The 20611-nt window shown below is 31.5% G+C and overlaps 1 protein-coding gene across 8 annotated transcripts in view; it reads left to right on the forward strand.

Annotated features, from left to right (window-relative positions):
* Window positions 1-20611, forward strand: part of LOC105304012 (protocadherin-11 X-linked) — a 751649-nt gene that overhangs the window by 47002 nt on the left and 684036 nt on the right. For 7 of the 8 annotated variants that reach the window (XM_011377909.1, XM_023521954.1, XM_011377910.1 and 4 more), the window contains exon 2: window positions 190-2682. In XM_011377909.1, the coding sequence (XP_011376211.1) occupies window positions 190-2682 (2493 nt within the window). Of the gene's footprint in view, window positions 1-189; window positions 2683-6256; window positions 6876-20611 lie in introns of those variants that run through there. The other variant, XM_023521957.1, reaches the window with a different exon arrangement.

The raw sequence follows: 20611 nt of genomic DNA on the forward strand, positions 1-20611 counted from the left end.
TTTAATAATGCCTAGAGATGTGAAACAACTTACTTGTCATCATATTAGTTATAAGAAGAGTTGTGACTTAGAACTGAAGTCTTCTGGTATCTATTTATGAGCTAATCTTATATCATGTGGCTCTGAAAAATTGAAAATTGTCTCATTACATGATAATATAAGTTAAATGTGTCATTCTGTATTTTCCAGGGTCAAAGTATTTTTGGGCTTGATGTCATTGAAACACCAGAAGGCGACAAAATGCCACAATTGATTGTTCAAAAAGAGTTAGATAGGGAAGAGAAGGATACATATGTAATGAAAGTAAAGGTTGAAGATGGTGGCTTTCCTCAAAGATCCAGTACTGCTATTTTGCAAGTTAATGTTGCTGATACAAATGATAACCGCCCAGTCTTCAAGGAGAACGAGATTGAAGTCAGTATACCAGAAAATGCTCCTGTAGGTACTTCAGTGACACAACTCCACGCCACAGATGCTGACATAGGTGAAAATGCCAAGATTCACTTCTATTTCAGCAATCTAGTTTCCAATATCGCCAAGAGGCTATTTCACCTCAACACCACTACCGGACTTATCACAATCAAAGAACCACTGGATAGGGAGGAATCACCAAACCACAAGTTACTGGTTTTGGCAAGTGATGGTGGATTGATGCCTGCAAGGGCAATGGTGATAGTAAATGTTACAGATATCAATGATAATGTCCCTTCAATTGACATAAGATATATCATCAATCCAATTAATGGCACTGTGGTTCTTTCAGAAAATGCTCCACTAAACACCAAAATTGCTCTCATAACTGTGACGGATAAGGATGCTGACCATAATAGTAGGGTGACATGCTTCACAGATCATGATGTCCCCTTCAGATTAAGGCCAGTATTCAGTAATCAGTTCCTCCTGGAGACTGCTGCATATCTTGACTATGAGTCCACAAGAGAATATGCCATTAAATTACTGGCCGCAGATGCTGGCAAACCTCCTTTGAATCAGTCATCCATGCTCCTTGTCAAAGTAAAAGATGAAAATGACAATGCTCCAGTTTTTACCCAGCCTTTCATAAGTATTTCTGTTCCTGAGAATAACTCTCCTGGTGCCCAGTTGACAAAAATAAGTGCAACAGATGCAGATACTGGACGTAATGCTGAGATCAGTTACCTGTTAGGCATTGATGCTCCATCTGAATTCAACCTGGACCATCGTACAGGCATTCTGACAGCAGTAAAGAAACTGGATAGAGAAAAACAGGAAAAATATTCCTTCACAGTTCTGGCAAAGGATAATGGGATACCACCCTTAATAACCAATGCCACAGTTTTAGTGACAGTTCTTGATCAGAATGACAACAGTCCAATTTTCACTCACAATGAATATAACTTCTATGTCCCGGAAAACCTTCCAAGACATGGTACAGTAGGACTAATCACTGTAACTGATCCTGATTATGGAGAAAATTCTGCAGTCACTCTCTCCATTTTAGATGTGAATGATGACTTCACCATTGATCCACAGAGTGGTGTCATTCGACCAAATATTTCATTTGATAGAGAAAAACAAGAATCTTATACTTTTTATGTAAAGGCTGAGGATGGTGGCAGGGTATCACATTCTTCAACTGCCAAAGTAACCATAAATGTGGTTGATGTCAATGACAACAAACCAGTTTTTCTTGTCCCTTCTTCCAATTACTCCTATGAATTGGTCCTACCATCCACTAATCCAGGCACAGTAATCTTCACAGTAGTTGCTATTGACAATGACACTGGCATGAATGCAGAACTTCATTACAGCATTGTTGGAGGAAACACAAGAGGTCTATTTATAATTGACCAAATAACAGGCAACATTACAATGAAAGAGAAATGTGTTATTGCAGACCTTGGTTTACACAGACTGGCAATCAAAGCTAAAGACTTAGGACAACCTGATTCTCTTTTCACTGTTGTAATTGTCAATCTATTTGTGAATGAGTCAGTGACCAATGCTACACTGATTCATGAACTGGTGCGTAAAAACATTGAAACACCAGTAACCCAAAATATTGAGACAGCCGATGCATCCTCACCAACCAGTGACTATGTCAAGATCATGGTTGCCATTGTTGCTGGCACCATAACTGTCATCCTTGTTATTTTCATTACTGCTGTAGTAAGATGCCGTCAATCACCACATCTGAAGGCTGCTCAGAAAAACAAGCAGAATTCTGAATGGGTTACTCCAAACCCAGAAAACAGGCAGATGATAATGATGAAGAAAAAGAAAAAGAAGAAGAAACATGCCCCTAAGAACTTGCTGCTTAACTTTGTCACTATTGAAGACACTAAGGCAGATGATGCTGACAATGATGGAAACAGCGTTACACTAGACCTTCCTATTGAGCTGGAAGAGCAAACAGTTGGCAAGTACAACTGGGGCACTACACCTACAACTTTCAAGCCTGACAGCCCTGATTTGGCCCGGCACTACAAATCTGCCTCTCCACAGCCTACCTTCCAGATCCAGCCGGAAACTCCCCTGAATTCAAAGCACCACATCATCCAGGAACTGCCTCTTGATAACACCTTCGTGGCCTGCGATTCCATCTCCAAGTGTTCCTCCAGCAGTTCTGACCCTTACAGTGTTTCTGAGTGCAGCTATCCAGTGACAACTTTCAAGACCCCTGTGTCTGTACACACCAGGCTGGTAGGTAATTCTAGTTTCTAAGTAACCTTTTTAACTTAATTTTTTAAGTTACTTTCAGCTGAAGTAGAACTTTATAGAACCTATTGACTCAACAAGTTACCAAAATGATCATATTTTGCAGGAGTATACAAATAGATATACAGATTCATTTTAAGTTTGGTAGAAAATGAGAACTCCTGATTATAGGAAAAATTGGTCAGAATGATGATTATCATAGGGCCAATATTGTCTGTAGATGGCAGTATGACACTCTTGCTAGAGAATATACTGGGAAAACTCCAAAAAATAAGGGTCATAGCACTATTCTCACTACCATTGTTTGCATAAGGATTGGAACAATTGGGACCAGATACATTACAGTAAAGCTTTTTAGCATCTGATAAGTAGGTCTTAATGGTTTTGAGAAGCCCAGCTTCACTTGGAAGAATCTGTGTCTGCCCAAGACACTCAAATAGCATCAAGACATCCTCCCTATCCACCAGGCCTCCAAGCCCCCACAATGAAAAGAGTGTCATTTTCAGATTAGGAACTCGCCATTATTCTGGTTCATAAAATCTATACTCACACAATATAACAAGAATGGGATTAGAAAAATGAAGTCTCGCTACTCATTCTCATCTTCAAGCCAGAGAATGAAATATATATATATGAGATCTCTATTTAGATGTTAATTTAAGTATTTGTACATTTATGCAAGGTATTCAGATCTTTTCAGGATGCATTCTTAAAGATAATGACTTTTGGAAAATGAAATATGTTTGCTTACTCTAATGGGCCCAAAGGAAAACATGGGCATATTAAGACCCAAGAAATCTGAGTACAATAATTATAACCCAATAAATTTTTGAAAACAGAAATTTATACAGTGCTTATCTGTATCCCATCAATACATAAATAAAAATTGGTCTAGAAATTCATAAGTAAATTAAATGATTTAAATATAGTTGCTTTCTTAATAAAATCAAATAATGGAATTTATCTACATTTTTTTCCTCAAACTCATTCCACTTGTTGATAATTATTTTGTCTGTGTTAACTCTGAAAAAGGCCTCATCTCAGTTTTAGTGAATGAAAGCTTTTGAAACCTATTCAGGATTAATAAAATGCTAGTAATGTGAAAGTCAATGTAGATTTCCTCTTACTGAAGTTAGAAATATTAAAAAGGCTATCAGGATTCAAAATAATGATGAAAATAATTTACCATATTTTAAGAAATGGGTTTAAGAATCAAGTTTAGCATAGTTAAATTATACAATAACATTAACTCTTCTTTCTTAAGCACACAGTGAAGGTAAGATACTAATTCAGTTGTGGGTACATTTTTGTTACTGCATACCTATAGTTATGCTATTGCAAATGATAAAATAGAACCTAGTCTCTTTGTAGAGAGTTTCTGTTGTGCTTTGATTGAGTTTACAGGACTGTGGTTATTTCTACAATTTGAATGAGCCTCATGTTTTACTACTTCAGTGGATTAGATGAATGACAAACATAATAGATGCCTAACATCTACTCGAGATATATTTTCTGTTTATGTTTAACCATTGAAAAGGGTGCTCTCATTTTCTGATTTTTGTTGCTATTATCCTGTTTATTGGAAACATTTCTTTACAGAAAAGCATCTTTTATGAATAGCATTATATGCATATTGTGTATCCTAATAGCACTTTCTCCCGGACTAAATTTGTGGCTCACTTAAAAATGTATAGGAAGGGTGGGAGTTCTGAATTACATTCATATATCATCATTTTTTATAGATTGGCTCATGAAGTTTGTTAAAAGAGCAAATTCTGGTATTTGAAGACATGAGAATATTCTATGAAATAGACTTATTTTAATTGAGTATATACAGTAGGCAAGGCATGGATGAAGGAAAATATGAAGTATTTTGCAAATACCCTCCTATTTTTATTTTTATTTTTTGGGTACTTTGTAATTTTTAAAAAGTCAATAAAATTAATGTCATTTTCTATGATGGCCTTTTATTTTATTTAGCTAAGAGACCTTCTTCTAAACACAGGACAAATAACTTTATGAGATAGGCAAAATATGAAAAGTAAATGCTAATAAGAATAAGTTTTTTGTTTATCATTAGATTTGTATTAGCTAAAAAGACTATTTTAGAATCAGTGAGTTCTCAGATGACTTTTTTTAACATTCTAAAAATAGATAAATTATATATTTTATGTTTTCGATTCACAGTTGTTTCAGATTAATTACTAAATAGTTTCTGGACAAGAACTGGTGAACTTAGGCAGGTTAATATGATACTTAAAAAACTGATTCTTTATATTTTGTACTATATTTTCAATGTTCTTTGCCCTTTCAATATTCTCTTTAATTTCTAATTAATTCTAGGAGAAGCATCTCATATTCACTGATGTTGCAGAATGCTAACAGTATAGGCAATAAAATAAAATAAAATAAAAATGCATTGTTCCTTATGGAAATTATGATAGTTAGCAGAAGGCAGAAATATTTCAAATGATTTTAAACAAAATAAGAAATATATTTTCAAAAGGAGAGTTTAAGGTTATATTTACATTTAGTTTATTACTCATCTGAAAGTAAAAGTGAAGAAATTAAATAGTTCTATTAGGCTGTAAGATATAAGGCAATTTATCAGAAATTTCATGTTTTAAAAGGGGAATCAAATATTTTCTATAATATTTATAACATGTTCAGAAAAAAATATAGAACATTTATTAGATAGAAGTGTCTCTATTGCAAAAAACATTTACACCTGGGGAATATGATGCTCCTCTTTAGTACAATTTTTTAGAAGTATTCTGAAAGTCAGTTTTGTATACATTGTAGTAGAAATGAAAAACACGAAATTTAAAGATGATTCTATAGTTTACCTTCAATTAAGATCTTTCAGAGCAAGCAGAAAACATTTGGTTGGAATAACTCTAGGAAAACAATAAGTATATCACCATTTTAGAATAAATTTTTATAATTGTTTTATAAGAGAGATATACTGCCCAAACCAAGTCTTGCTTAATACAGCTCTCCTTTTAAAATTTTGTGAAGACTATACACTAGAAAAGTAAAGAAAACTAAAAATGAAAGTACTATTTTTTGAGGGCCTTCTATGTATCACTAACTATCTTAGGCATGCATTTGAGATATTTCAATTTCCACCTCCCCCCCCAAAAAAGGAAAGGAAAAAAGAAAAGAAAGGAAAGGAGAGGAGAGGAGAGGAGAGGAGAGGAGAGGAGAGGAGAGGAGAGGAAAAAAATAAGAAAAGAAAAAAAAGATAAATAAAAGAATCCTAACGAATTTCTGTGATTGGAGTTGGAATAACCTTGCAGTTTCAGAAATGAGGTAAAAAAAAATGGTGGAAGGTTTGGACGGTTATAAGATAATTCATGGATGTAACCATGCCTGTAGTAACAAGAGTCTATGTTAGATTGGAATAGGACTAGTATTCACTATCGTTAAATTCAGTAACTTTGATTTTGTGCATCTATATTTTAGTAATGTGCATTTTAGCCATGTAGCATGCTTGGCAACTAAGACTCCAAGAACGCAGCTATCTGATTTTGATAATATGTTATTTTTCTTGTCCTAGACTGATTCCAGGACATCAACTATTGAAATCTGCAGTGAGATATAACTTTCTAGGAACAACATAATTTCATTCCCCTTCCAAAAAATTTTAGTGATCTGTGATTACAAAATTTGGCTAAGATCCTTAATTCTGTAATTTAGATTTTTTATTATAAAGCCAAACAAACAAACAAAAACCAAAAAACAAAAAACACACCTTAAATATGATGCCCCCACTGAACCTCATACTTTAGCTGTAATCTCTCAATCAAAATTTAAAATTTGTGGAAGAAACAGTATAGTGTAATAAAATAATTTTATCATGCTGTTTCTCTCTTTGCTTGCTCTGAATGTAAACAACTGTGATGTAATATAATGCTGTCTTGGTGTACAAACTGATGGTTAATATATCAATCATGAAATGTGGAATTACTTTCCCTGTCTGATTGCTGAAGAGTTTAAACATCATCTTGGGAAGTTTGGAAGTGAAGCTGACCTATCCAAGCTACCCTCTGAAAGATATCTAGGGCAAGAGATTTTTTAATACCAAAGCAATCAACAAAAAACACTTTATTTAAAAAAAAAATTCGCTAATGTAGTCTTGTTGAGAAAATTATACTTACTCTCATTCTGCTTAAAAGGTGAAAGATATAAAATAATCTTAATGGGGTTTTATGTTGATTGTAATCATGTCGTTCCATTTCCTTAATCATTAAAAAAATATTTTTGTTGTAACTATGCTTTGTTTTTCTATAAATACTGAAAGAGTTATTTTTATTTTTATCTATCAAAAGGAGAATGTAAAGTTCTTTATGCTCCCTAATATTTTGAAAAAAAGTATTGATATGTCTTGTGTAATGAAACATGACTCCAGTCATAAGAGAGTAGAAACAAGGATTTAGATAGTATATTTTTGAAGAGTTTATCAATTTTGAAACTACTCAAGAAAATATAAGGTATTAGAGTCACGTCTAAAGAGATCTATTTTATTTCTCTGGCATTGAATTACTGAATATATTTCATTGCTTTGAGTAATTTGCCTTTTAAAATTAACTCATTTTTCACAGTATGTCGATTAAGTCATTTCCTACACAAATGACTAAATGCTTCGAATAGGTTGTAAATTATATTTTATTGAGGAAAGAATGACATGTCCAGTTTTCTGCTGTATTCTTTAACCTGCTTCTGACTTACTAACACTACTAACAGAATTAAAACAAAAACAAAAACAAAAACAAAAGCATGATTTCTTGGGACATAAAGGGAGTATAAAGGACCCTTAAAATCAAGACGTAATATACGTTTCTTGGATTTTCATTTAAACGCTTCATTGTGTACCATTTTATATTGCAAAGCGTGAATAGGATTTGGTCAATTATGTATGTATATTTAATTAGTTTATTATTTGAAGTGTTCATTAATGTAAAGGTATTTAGAAAAAGTTTATGCTCTTTTTAGCATTTCAAATTAGTGTAGTCCTCGCATTTTTGATATACAAATAATATTTTAAACAGGTTTCTGTTAAATTTTAGTGTTCCTATTTACTTAATACAAAATTCTTTGTACCTCTGATAATGTCAGGTTCCTTTAACATACTTTCTATCTGGCTTTTAAAACATTATTGAGTTAATTATAATGACTGTAAATGTTACTATTGTTCCTGTAATGAGAAGTGTTATGTACATTGCAATATTGTCTTACATACTTATAAACCACTGTTGTAGAAAAATACTTAAAATTAAAACTTTTATTTTGAAAGTTATTCACATAGAATAACTTTATAATTCCTTTCCCACTTTTTTTCTGATGAACTATTTCAAATTTAATCATTCCAAGAAATGTCAAAACTGAGTCAACTTATTATATTCCTACAGTCAATGCCCTACAGGTACCAATACTTTAAATGTTCCATAATAAACTGCTGTGACTTCATGACCATTTGTATATGTAATTATTATAAAAAATGCATTTTAATTCCTTGTGTCATGACTACCTCGGTTTTCCCTTTTCTGCACACTCTGTAAGCTAAAGGAGAATACCTCATTTTTTTTCCACTTCAGTTACTCTTTCAAATATGACTATAATAATTAAAACTCCTTATATATACTTCTTTGTATATATGAAGATGAAGATTTCTTAATATATAGAATTTCTTTAAAAAATGTCATCTTTGCAGGAGATGAAAATAGAAACTTTTTTGTTAAAGTTGTCACTCCATTTCTCAAAATACAACTTTGGTGAGAAAGGAACTTCTAAATTGACGTCTTTCCTGCTCTTTGAGGCTAAAAAATTTGCCCATATAAACCAATGATGATTGAGATATAATTGTATTTAAAATAGGCCATAGATGAAAATTGACTCTGATTTTGATTATTTACCCTTGATTTGTCCTTTGTTTATACTTGAGGAAATAACATTACCATTTGAAAACAATATGGACAGTATTGAAACTATTTTTCCACAAAGCCATAGAGAAAAAAATATATTTTCCTACTCGGTTCCTTCTCTTCAGTTGATTTGGTGGCATTTTAAATTTAATTATTATTACATTTTTGGCTTACCAAGACTCAGATATCTTCCCATCTTTTGTGTTGGCATTAATAGACTTCTGAAATATTTCCAATGAAGTGTCCTTCATTGTGTCACTGGTTCTTATTTTAGTTAGTAAATAAAGTAAGACAGAAGAAAGCAAATCTCAAGACTAGTAGTCATAGATTTTAGAAAAAGGAGCTTTTAGTGAATTTAGTTTACTGAATAAGTAGACTATATGATTGATGAGCTACAATGTACTGTATATGTTCCGTCCTGCAAACACTCAAAAAAGTATTATTTTCTTTGATTAAAATCCACAGTGCATAAATTGAAATAAAATTGATGAAAGAAATTCTCTCATTTTCTTTAAATATAAAAGTTTATTTTTAGAAGTAAGATATTCAACTCATTACATTTCTTAAATTATTTTTATTTTCAAGGCTTTAAATTAAAAAAAAATTATGAACAGTTTTAATTCTATCCATTAATTAATATTTTAGGAATACATCTGTTTTCTCTGTTGACCGCCCTGTCCACATTATCAATGGGAATACATATACTTTAGAATAATTTTGAAAAGTTGAATTTAAATTCAGTCAATCATGATTTTGTACATTATCTTTACTAATTTTTTCATTTCTACACAAAATGCCTGAGCTCATCGCTATTTAATTAGATTTTTAATTGTTTGTCAAGCTAGATGTGATATAAAGCCTGATCTCAACAGAAATGCTACAGGACACACAAGAAATCTTACATGAACTTAAGGCACAAATGCTTCCTATAGGTGCTCTTGTGTAATAGACATGTTTTCTTAGATTTTGTGAAGCTCAGTTTTTGTTTATTTTAAATATTTAGATTTAGGTTTCTAGTATCTTCAAAGGTGCTATGATAATATAAAGCTGTATGTGTTGTATATAATTGCTATTTAAAAAAAACATATTGTGTAATTTGTTTTTTCATGTATAATGGGTGTTCATACATGACATCCATGGTTTTATGTGATATTTAGAATTTCAAGTAAAGTTTTTTAAATTCTAGTGTAATCATAAGCTTGTATTTTTATTACATATGCAATACACACTTGTTGAAACATTTAGGAAATAGTAGGTAGATTTTAGATGAAGAATTTTAAAATTATTTGATTTTATTTCAATTGATATCGGTAAGTTTATTTTTTATAACAGTGATTTTATTTAAAGACTCTATAACCTTTGGAAGTGGTGCACTTAAAAATTACAGAATTATTCTGTTCTTTTTATATTATAAACCATGTATGCAAAATTTTTATCATAGTGATAATTTACTTATTTGTTATGCATCTTTTTCTTTTTATAGATATATGATTGAGAAGCTCATGTTATAATATAGTTTGATGAGCTGATAGTGTAATACAGAGGCATACTACATGTCTCCAATAGGAGCCTAACCTCCCTTCAGTAAAAATACCAAGTTTTGATGAAAAAAACATTTTTAGTTAAAAAGAATACCATCTAAATTTCTGCCAAAATTTCCCTTAGAACAAATAACCAAATTTTTAAATTATTTCCAAAAATTCTCATAACCGATTCTTACCTTTTTCATAATCTTGATATTCACAATTAAAATCAATTTATCTGTCCCTTTTAAGTGATTAATTATATTTAATTATCCACACATATATAGGTACTATTCAATTAGGTGTAAAACATTTTTCGTCAAGTGAAAAATCACATATCGTTAGATTTCAGATAGTCAAATTGATATAATAATAATAATGAAGTATTTCAGTGAGTATTCTAGAAATATTTGCACTTTTCTCCCTGGTCCTGGAGCCTTATATTTATTAATTATTCATTGATTTACTTCATAAGATGTTATTATCTTTGAAATGCAGTTAAAAATTATTTTTTATTCTTTTTGTCTTAATACTTGGCAAAAAGTTTAGATAACAAAAATACTGTTTTCATTAGATGCTCAATTATATAAAAATTTTAAATAATACCACTTATACTTTTAGTGATAGATAGAAGTAAATGAATATCCAACTGCAGTAAAAAATATTATTCTCAGAAATCCATATAATAAATTTAAAATATGTTTACTTGTTTTGTTACATATTGATTCTGACCTCAGTTTCAAAATCAATACAGATCATCCTTTTAATGATACATTATAATTAAAGAGAATTGATGATAAACACTGTGACCTTACATAGAAATATTTCCAGTAATCTAAACATGCAACTCAAATGGTTGTTCGGTGCCACAACTTTGAAGTTATTAAAAAACAAAAACAAAAACAAAAACAAAAACAAACTTGTTTGACCAGATTCTTGGTATGTTAACATAGAACTAGTCTCATATTCAGGGTGGGAAAATCACACAAAATGGAATTGCATGGACCTTGGAAAACGAATGTATTAGCTCCTAAATGAGAGATTATATTTCATTAGTAAGTAATTTTATTCATTGGATTATGTCATTCAGAACTAAGTATTGGATGAGCTTTTTTTTTTGCAGAAAATTGTATACATTATTTACTCTGTTCAGATTGAATAATTATATTTTTCACACAAAAACAATTAGTTATTCGAGAGGTGCTGAATTTTTTTTAAGATAGGCATCATGATACTAATTTTTTTAAGATAGTCTACATGATATTAAAACATTTGGTAGCAAAATACAATTTTTCACTAAACTTGAAGATATTTTGTCTACCTGACAAAATGGTTTGATTTCATAAAGATATAAACTTTATTTAATAATACAAAATAATATAATTGTTTCATTTAATATAAGAAATATAAAGTTCCAAACTCCAGAAATTAATATACTTTATTGTATGTCTAGAGATATTTTAATTTAGTGTTTTCGTAATTCTAATACAGTGGGATTGAAATATGTTAGAGTAGGTATAAGAGCACATTTGTTTGCTTATATGTGTGTATATTTATGTCTATCAAATTTCTAGCAGAAAAAAGTGAAACGTGAACCTAAAGACAACTTATTCAAAGATTACACATCTATATTTACAATGTTATTCTCTCTCCTTTTAAATGCTTATGCCTCACTTTTAAATTATAATCATTCTGTATTTCTTATATCATCTTATACATCACCTTTCATTTAATAAAACTCGTCATATTCAGTGCATTCTAAATATGTGCTTATGTGATTTTTTTTTACTCAAATTAGTTTGCCTCTAAAATAACTGCAGTACTTCTCTTCATAAAGTTTCCATTTTCTGAATGATCATAGGTCCAGTAACATTAAATTATACATTAATAATTTTAATTGCTTTTCTATATAAGTACCAGTGTAGATTCTACTTCTTCCCCTCCCCCGCCCCCAAAAAAGCTAAGATAAAATTTCCTTCAGTAATAGTCAACTTCTGCTCAGCTGGTATAATTAAAACATATACAAAATAATCCTTTAAATGATCGTCTTTATTTTGCATTAATACCTTAATTAACTTCAGTAACTATGAAACAAAAAAAAGATAAGTAGTTCTCTGTTAGTGTCTATACAGTGTCAGACTTTCATTTTCATATGTCTAAATTTCTGGGTTTATATTTCCCTCAAAAGACTGAGATATGGATTTACGGTAAACATATACATGTATACATACTTACCTATGTATGAGCACATGTAAAGTTTTATAAATAGCTCCATGTGAAATATGGATTGAGGCAATCATGGAACTATTCGTGTAGATGGGTTCAGTTTTCGAATTGGGCAATGCGTACAATTTATTATCATTTCTGTTTTTGAGTGGACCTAATACTAAAAACGACTATTGAAGAAAAACTATGGAACATTAAAATTGTAAAGACAATACACGAGCAATTACAAGTCACTTTAAAAATTTTGTTTTTGCTTTGTTATTTGCAGCTGTAATTTTTCAAAAAGGATTAAACAAGTTTTTGCGTGAATATATTAGAATTAAGATTATAGAACATCTTTCAACTGGAAAATGTGTAGATACTAACATTGGTTGTATTTGATGTTATTTCAGTGCATAAAGTGTGTGTAATCTGTATTAAGTAAAATACCTATAAATAAACTTGTTTCTGCATTGCAATAACATATCTTCTGATGCTTTTTGAAATGACTTTTGTGAGCAGGATCTATCAATTTCATTAACATCATCAAGGGTCTTAAAAGAATTTGTAGAACATTAACATCCTACAATTTCAAGGTATAACTCATTATCTGTGTTGTAGTAAGCAGAACTTTATATATTGGCATTCCTGTTGACCAACATTAGAGGTAACTGGTCCTTTTAAATTAACCCAAAGCAATGAAGTAGATAGAAGTGACTCATATTTACTAAGGTTTTATTTTTGCACATTGTAATGTACTCAAATCATTTGAATACTGGTAATATGCTATCATTTATTAACCACTGTATTTCATTGAACATGCTAGATGATGAAGTATACCATGAGTTCAAATGAGATTAGTTAAATATTTCTCGGACTCCTACTATGAGCGAAGCAATGTGGAGAATGATTGTGTTTATGGTAAGGGATGAAGTATAGGCGGAGAGGACATGAGACAATCAAGGTTCTCCCCTGGTTGCTATTAGTGTAAAAAAGGCTCTCATCCAAGGAGTTAACCGAATATATGTTTTAGAAAAAATGTTTCATTTTTTCCATTGCTGAAAATCCCTGAGTACACCAGGTTTAAAAAAATTAAAAGAAAAAAATAAAAGCACATAAAAGTGACAAAATACAAAACCTCGACTTTTATCATAATAATTAAAGAGTGTGTGTATGTGTGTTTGTATGACTATTGCTAGTATTTTATCTTGAAAATGTGTATTAGGTACTTATTCCAATTTTTTTAAATGTGAATTGAGCAAATATATACTCAACCCATTTCAGCACGTATCTTAAAGTCATCGACACTTTCATCAGTCACATCCAAGTAGCAACCAAATCCTGTCGATTTTGCCTCTAAAATAACTCTAAAATTTGTCCCTTTGCCACTTACTCATTCAGCTCTTCATAAGTTACCTGTTTCACTATTGATAGGTTATCCTGCTTCCTACTCTCATTTGTCCAAACTATTTTATAATCCTCACCCAGAACACTTTCTAAATCACAGACCTGATCGAGTAAAGCCTATGACAGAAAAGCTTCCAAGTCTTTAACCAATAGATATAGAATAAAACATTTATTAGTTTTTTCAAAAAATTTTACAATTTTAGATAGGCCTACTTGTTCATCCTTATCTCCTACTACTCCATGCACCCCACATTGTCATATCTACTACTCCTTGAACCTTTGACCATGCTGTGAAATTGGATACTTCCATAAACCTGAACAATTTACCAGAATTGTATTGAGCACTTCCTTTGGTTAAGACACTGCCATGAGGATGACAAAAATAACTAAGCAATGATCAGTGAAGTATAAGTGCAATTGTGGAGATAAGGCAAGAAAATAGGCACTTTTAATTAAATAATGCTACCTGTGATTCCATTAAAAATAAAACAAACCTGGATGGTATCCTTTCTCTTCAATATATGTACTGTCTGTTAACATTAACCTTACATAATTCTTGTAAAATTAAAAATCTCAAGTAAATGACTAGGTCATATGACCTTTTAAACATTAGCTTTTGGAAACGATTTCCATAAAATTGATGTTACATCATTTTTCTTCATTAATCTTAAAAAGATTTTAAAATATTTACCTCAGATATTTTGATTCTTGTCATGTTTTCTGTCCTTGAGTTGCACTTGAAATTAAGAGTATCAAAGGAAAAACTTAACCCATTTATTGGTCTTAATATAGTCCATATAAAAGACACCAGAGAACCACATACTGCTTTTAGCTATTTTAACAAAAGAAGCATCTCAATGTGACATTTCTTCACAGAAAATACATGGCAAGAAAAAAGGTGCTCTTGTCTTTAATACAGAAACATTTTACATAGTGAATTATAAGAACAGACATGGATCACTCTGGTTAAAATGTGCTTGTATATACATAAATACTGTCACTAAAGTACTGAGATGACATGGTCATCCTAAATACTAGAAATCGTTTTATCTCTCCCATGCTGAAAAATAAAAGTTATTAATTTTTATAAATACAGGAACAAATGGAGAAAACCATGGGATATCAAATATAGACAATGTCCAAATTATAATATGGTCGATATACTCTGAAAATTTAGAAACCACATCCCTCCTCAAAACTGTGTGTTTGTGTGGTGTGTGTGTGTGTGTGTGTGTATATATATATATATGTGTATATATGTGTATATATATATATATATATATATTTAAGGAATATACTTCTTGGCACATATACTGAAAGAAAATATACCACCTGCTTTCTAGAAATAGATGAGATAAAAATAAACCACATAGGTCATATATTAGCCCTTTCCTCTTTTGTGTTTATTATGACAGAAAAATATCTTTCTAAGTTATGTGCAGGAAACATCCTTGGAGATTGGAATTTTGTTTTAGTTTCTCTTTCATATCTTTGCTAAACAGTCTTATATCAGGGTGCTGGAATGCCAACATTACTATAAAACATTTTCATGTAACCTGATGATAGTTTAAAAAATTTATTTTTTTCATTTTTTTGTGAAGGGAAATAATGTTCATTTAGTTCAGTTATAATTATTGAGAAATTTTCAACCATCTCAGATAAAATAAAAGCAACTACTAACATTCTTACAGTTAAAGTCAGTGGCCTTTGTCTGGAGTGCATATCCCTTGTGAATACAGGGCCATTATAAAGGGATAATGAAGTGAAAAATGGAATATAAAGACAAGGCTAAGGATGCAATAACACAAACCTTTATTAAGAGTAGTACATTGCCACATTTATAGTGAACAAACTTTCCTCTCATATTTTTATGTTTTTCTTAAAATAATTTTGAAGTGCTTCTATCAGGGCAGTAGGAACATTATTGTCATAAAATGTTCTTTTTAATCTGAGAGAGCAAAAAGTTATTTTTTTTACTCTTATTTATTTCTTAGAAACAATCCTATCTAAAATGAATCTAACTTAAAAATTACCATAGCTATATGCTAAATCTGCCTTAACTGTATTCCTACCACAACTATCTTTGTTCTTGTATGTGAAATTTCAAATTTCATGGCGCACATTTGTTATTGTGGAGAAAATTCCATATCCCCTTTCATATGAAAATCTAAGAGCAAACTGAAAATAGATGAGTCAACATTTCCTTTTTTTAGATTGGTCTGGCATGTGGACTGTGTTAGAACCCCAGGCTGACTATCATATATGGCCATGTCCTCTTAACACATAAAGGAAATATGCTGTAAGTCAGTCCTCTGTATTTTCTGGGCAAATTTGGTGGCCTCATGTTCACACAGGGACAAATGCCTTGTCTCTTATCTAATCTGTCAGTCCAATAAGAGAAAAAAGCCTCAGTTACCTGCATACTTTCTGAACAAGGTGGCCCCTTTAACCTGAAAAAGAGGTCTCTGACCATCCTGTCCTTATAATACATTTTTACAACTCTTTCTTAGTAATATCACTCTCTGATGTGCTTCAGTCAAATCACCTGAGCTCTTATTCCCTGAGCAGAGATCACTGCATTCATTACAATGTAAATATGCATTGTGTGGAAAGTAAATTTTATTTACCCACATAACCTGCTATTCTGAAATCACATTTTTCACATTGAGAGAAGTACAGTTTGCATAGCTAAAGCAACACAGAGGTTGAGAGTGCTAGGGCTGAAAAAACTGACAGCCTAACAGGAAAAGAGAAAGAGGTAGTATGAGCCAAAGGGTTAAAACCACAGATTTCTCTCTAACATTGCCTCAATTTCATTAATGTATATCTTTCTTAATTTGCCTCTTTCTGATAATGCCTACTATTGGCTGTTGTACAAATGATAATTTATAATGATATTCTTCCCCCAAACTTTTACCCTTTCTCTCTTTTTTGGCAGAAACATCAAAGTTATATATATTCCCTCTGAGGTTTCCCATTGCCTAAAGGAATTTAACATTCCAGAAAGTGTTCCACATAGGTTCGATTCCCATACAGATCTAGATTTATATAACACATACATATATATATATGCATACACACGATGTATACATATGCATACATATACATATGTATATATATGTATGTATATATATATATTAAAATAGTTAAAGGAACTTAAATTTAAATCTCAATTTAAAAAGAAAAACTAAGAAGATGAAGACTGTTCTAGTGGTAAAATTTTTGTTTTAGATTTGGATAAACATTTTACTTGAATTATTGAAAATGCTTTATGCTCCTCTGGTTCTATTATACTGACCAATATAATTCTCAGAACAGTAGTATTTCCTATAACCTTTATAAGATATATTGTTTCATCTGTGATCTGCTTCTATTTTAGAGATAGAATTCATCCTTAGAGATCATATGGTATTCTAGTCTGCCTGTATTATTTGACAGATGATAGAACCAAGGCCCAGAGAGAGAATTCACCTTTGTTGAGAACCTGTTTTACATCAGGCAGTATGCTGGTCACTTTACACATGAGAGTTCTTTATCTCAGAAAATTTACACATTAAGTGGCAGAGAAAGGATCTATGCCTAGAACTAATTTAACTCTCAAGTTCTCCTGCTATATATACCTCATCACATGTCTGGAGGAGCTATGGCTTCTGATTCTCCTGATTTGAAGTTCGCTTTTATCACTTTTTTTTTTTTTACCATTTTTGAGCACATTTTATTGGTAAATATTTTACATATGCACATGTAATACATACTACTTTAATAGTCCTTTTTTTAAATTAAGTTTATTGAGGTAACTTGGTTAATATAATTATATAATTTTTAGGTGTACATCATAATTTGACATCTGTATATTCCATTGTGTGTTTACCACCAAAAGTCCTCCTTTACCCCTTTACCTCATCTACCACATCCCTCCTCCCCCACCCCCTGCCCTCTGGTAACCACTAGTCTATAGTCCATGACCATGAGTCTCTGTTTATTTGTCCTGTTCCTTTGTTGCTTTTAGGTTTATATCCCACATATAAGTGATATCATGTGATTTTCAACTTTTTCTGTCTGGCTTATTTAGCTTAGCATCATTATCTCGAGGTCCATCCATGTTGTCACAAATGGCAGTATTTCATCTCTTCTTATAGCTAAGTAATATTCCATTGTATAATATGCACCACCACTTCTTCATTCAATCATCTATCGTAGGACACTTTGATTGCTTCCATGCTCTGTCCACTGTGAATAATGTTGCTATGAACATCGGTGTGCAATTATCTTTTAGGATATGGGTTTTCAAGACTTTGAAGTAAACACCCAGTAGAGGGATTGCTGGATCATATGGTAGATCGGTTCTTAGTTGTTTGAGGAACCTCCATATGGTTTTCCACAGTGACTGTACCAATTTACAGTCAAACCAGCCGTGTATGAGGGATCCTTTTTCTCCACATCCTCTCCAGCATTTGTTATTAATTGTCCTGTTCATTATAGCTATTCTAACTGGTATAAACAATATTTCATTGTGGTTTTGATTTGCATTTCCCTAATAGTTAGTGATGTTGAGCATCTTTTCATATATTTGTTAGTTATTTGTATGACCTCTAGGAAGAAGTGTCTGTTCAGGTCCTCTGCCCATTTTTTTAATTGAATCACTTGCTTTTTGTTATTGAGTTATATGAGTTCTTTGTATATTTTGTACATTAGGCCCTTATCGGAGGCGTTGTTTGCAAATATATTTTCCCATTCGAATGGTTGTTTATTTACCTTGTTAACGATATCTTTTGCTGAGCAGTAACTTTTTAGTTTGATGTAGTCCCATTCATTTATTTTGCTTTTACTTCTCTTGCTTTTGAGGTCAAATTCATAAAATCCTCTTTAAGTCCAAGGTGCTTGGGTTTAGTTCCAATGCTTTCTTCTAAGCATTTTATTGTTTCAGGTCTTATATTCAGGTCCTTAATCCATTTTGAGTTAAGTTTGGCGATTGATGATAGACAACAGCCTAGTTTGATTCTTTTGCAGATGGTTTTCCAATTTTCCCAGCATCATTGATTGAAGAGACTTTCCTTTCTCCACCATATGTTTTTTGGCTTTTTTGTTGAAAATTATTTGTCCTTATAAATATGAGTTTGCTTCTGGACTCTTGATTCTGTTCCACTGGTCTGTGTGTCTGTTTTGCTGCCAGTGCCATGTCATTTTGATTACTGTTTCTTTGTAGTATAATTTTAAGTAGGGCAGAGTGATGCCTCCAGCCTTGATTTTTTTTCTAAGGATGGCTTTGACAATTTGGGGTCTTTTATGCATCAATACAAATCTGATGATGTTTTTGTTGTTGTTGTTCTAAATCTTTAAAAAATACCGATGGGATTTTGATGAGGATTGTATTAAATCTGTGTAATGCTTTAGGTAATATGGTCATTTTAACTATGTTAATTCTTCCAATCCAAGAACACGAAATATCTTTCCATTTCTTTGTATCTTCTTTGATTTCTCTTAATAGTGTCTTGTAGTTTACATTATATAAGTCCTTCACATGTTTTGTTAACTTTATTCCTAGGTATTTTATTCTTTTTGTTGCAATTGCAAAAGGATTTTTTTTTTCTACTTCTTCTGACACTTTTTCTAATGCTTCATTATTAGAGTACAGGAACGCTATGGATTTTTGAACATTGATTTTGTATCCAGAGACTTTAGTGTGTTTGCTTATTGTTTCTATTACTGTTCTTGTGGAGTCTTTAGGATTTTCTATGTAGAGAATCATGTTATCTGCAAATAGTGTCAATTTGAAATTTTCATTTCCTACTTGGATGCATTATATATCTTTCTCTTCTCTGATTGCACTCGCTAGGACCTCCAACGTTATATTGAATAACAGTGGCGATAGTAGACAGCCTTGCTTTGTTCATGATCTTAGAGGAAAGGTTTTTAGTTTTTCACCATTAAGTACAATGTTGGCTGAGGGCTTGTCACATATGGCCTTTATTACATTAAGGCATTTTCCTTCTATACCAAGTTTGTTAAGTATTTTGATCACAAATGTGTGCTGTATCTCCTTGAAAGCTTTTCTGCATCTATTGCTATGATCTTATGATTCTCATTTTTTTAATTTGTTTATGCGATGTATCACATTAATCGATTTGCATAAGTTGCACCATCCCTGTGCCCCTGGGATGGAGCCCACTTGATCATGGTATATAATCTTTCTTATATGTTGCTGTATTTGGTTTGCTAGTATTTTATTTAGAATTTTTGCATCTCTGTTCATGAGAGATACAGGTCTGTAGTTTTCTTTTCTTGTGTTATATATACCAGGTGTTGGTATCAGGGTAATATTGGTCTCATAAAATGAGTTGGGGAGTATTTCTTCCTCTTGGAATTTTTGGAAGAGTTTGAGAAGGATAGGTATTACCTCTTCTTTGAATGTTTGGTAGAATTCACTGGTGAAGCCATGTGGGCCTGACTTTTACTTTTTGGTGGGTTTTTAATGATTGTTTCAATTTCACACTGTTTATCAATCTATTTAGATTTTCCATTTCTTCTTCATTCAGTCTAGGAAGATTGTATTTTTCTAAGTACTGGTCCATTTTTTCTAGGTTATTAAATTTGGTGCTATATACTTTTTCATAGAATTCTTGCATGATCCTTTGTATTTCTGCGATGTCAGTCGTAATCTCCCCTCTTTCATACCTGATTTTGTTTATTTGTGTCCTTTCTCTCTTTTCTTTAGTGAGTCTAGACAGAGGTTTGTCAATTTTATTAACCTTCTGAAAGAACCAGCTCTTTATTGCATTTGTTATTTCTATTGCTGTTTGTTTTCCATTTCATTTATTTCTGCTCTAATTTTTATTATTTCTTTCCTTCTGCTGA

This window comes from Pteropus vampyrus, unplaced genomic scaffold (assembly GCF_000151845.1).
Source record: "Pteropus vampyrus isolate Shadow unplaced genomic scaffold, Pvam_2.0 Scaffold325, whole genome shotgun sequence".
NCBI lineage: Eukaryota > Metazoa > Chordata > Mammalia > Chiroptera > Pteropodidae > Pteropus > Pteropus vampyrus.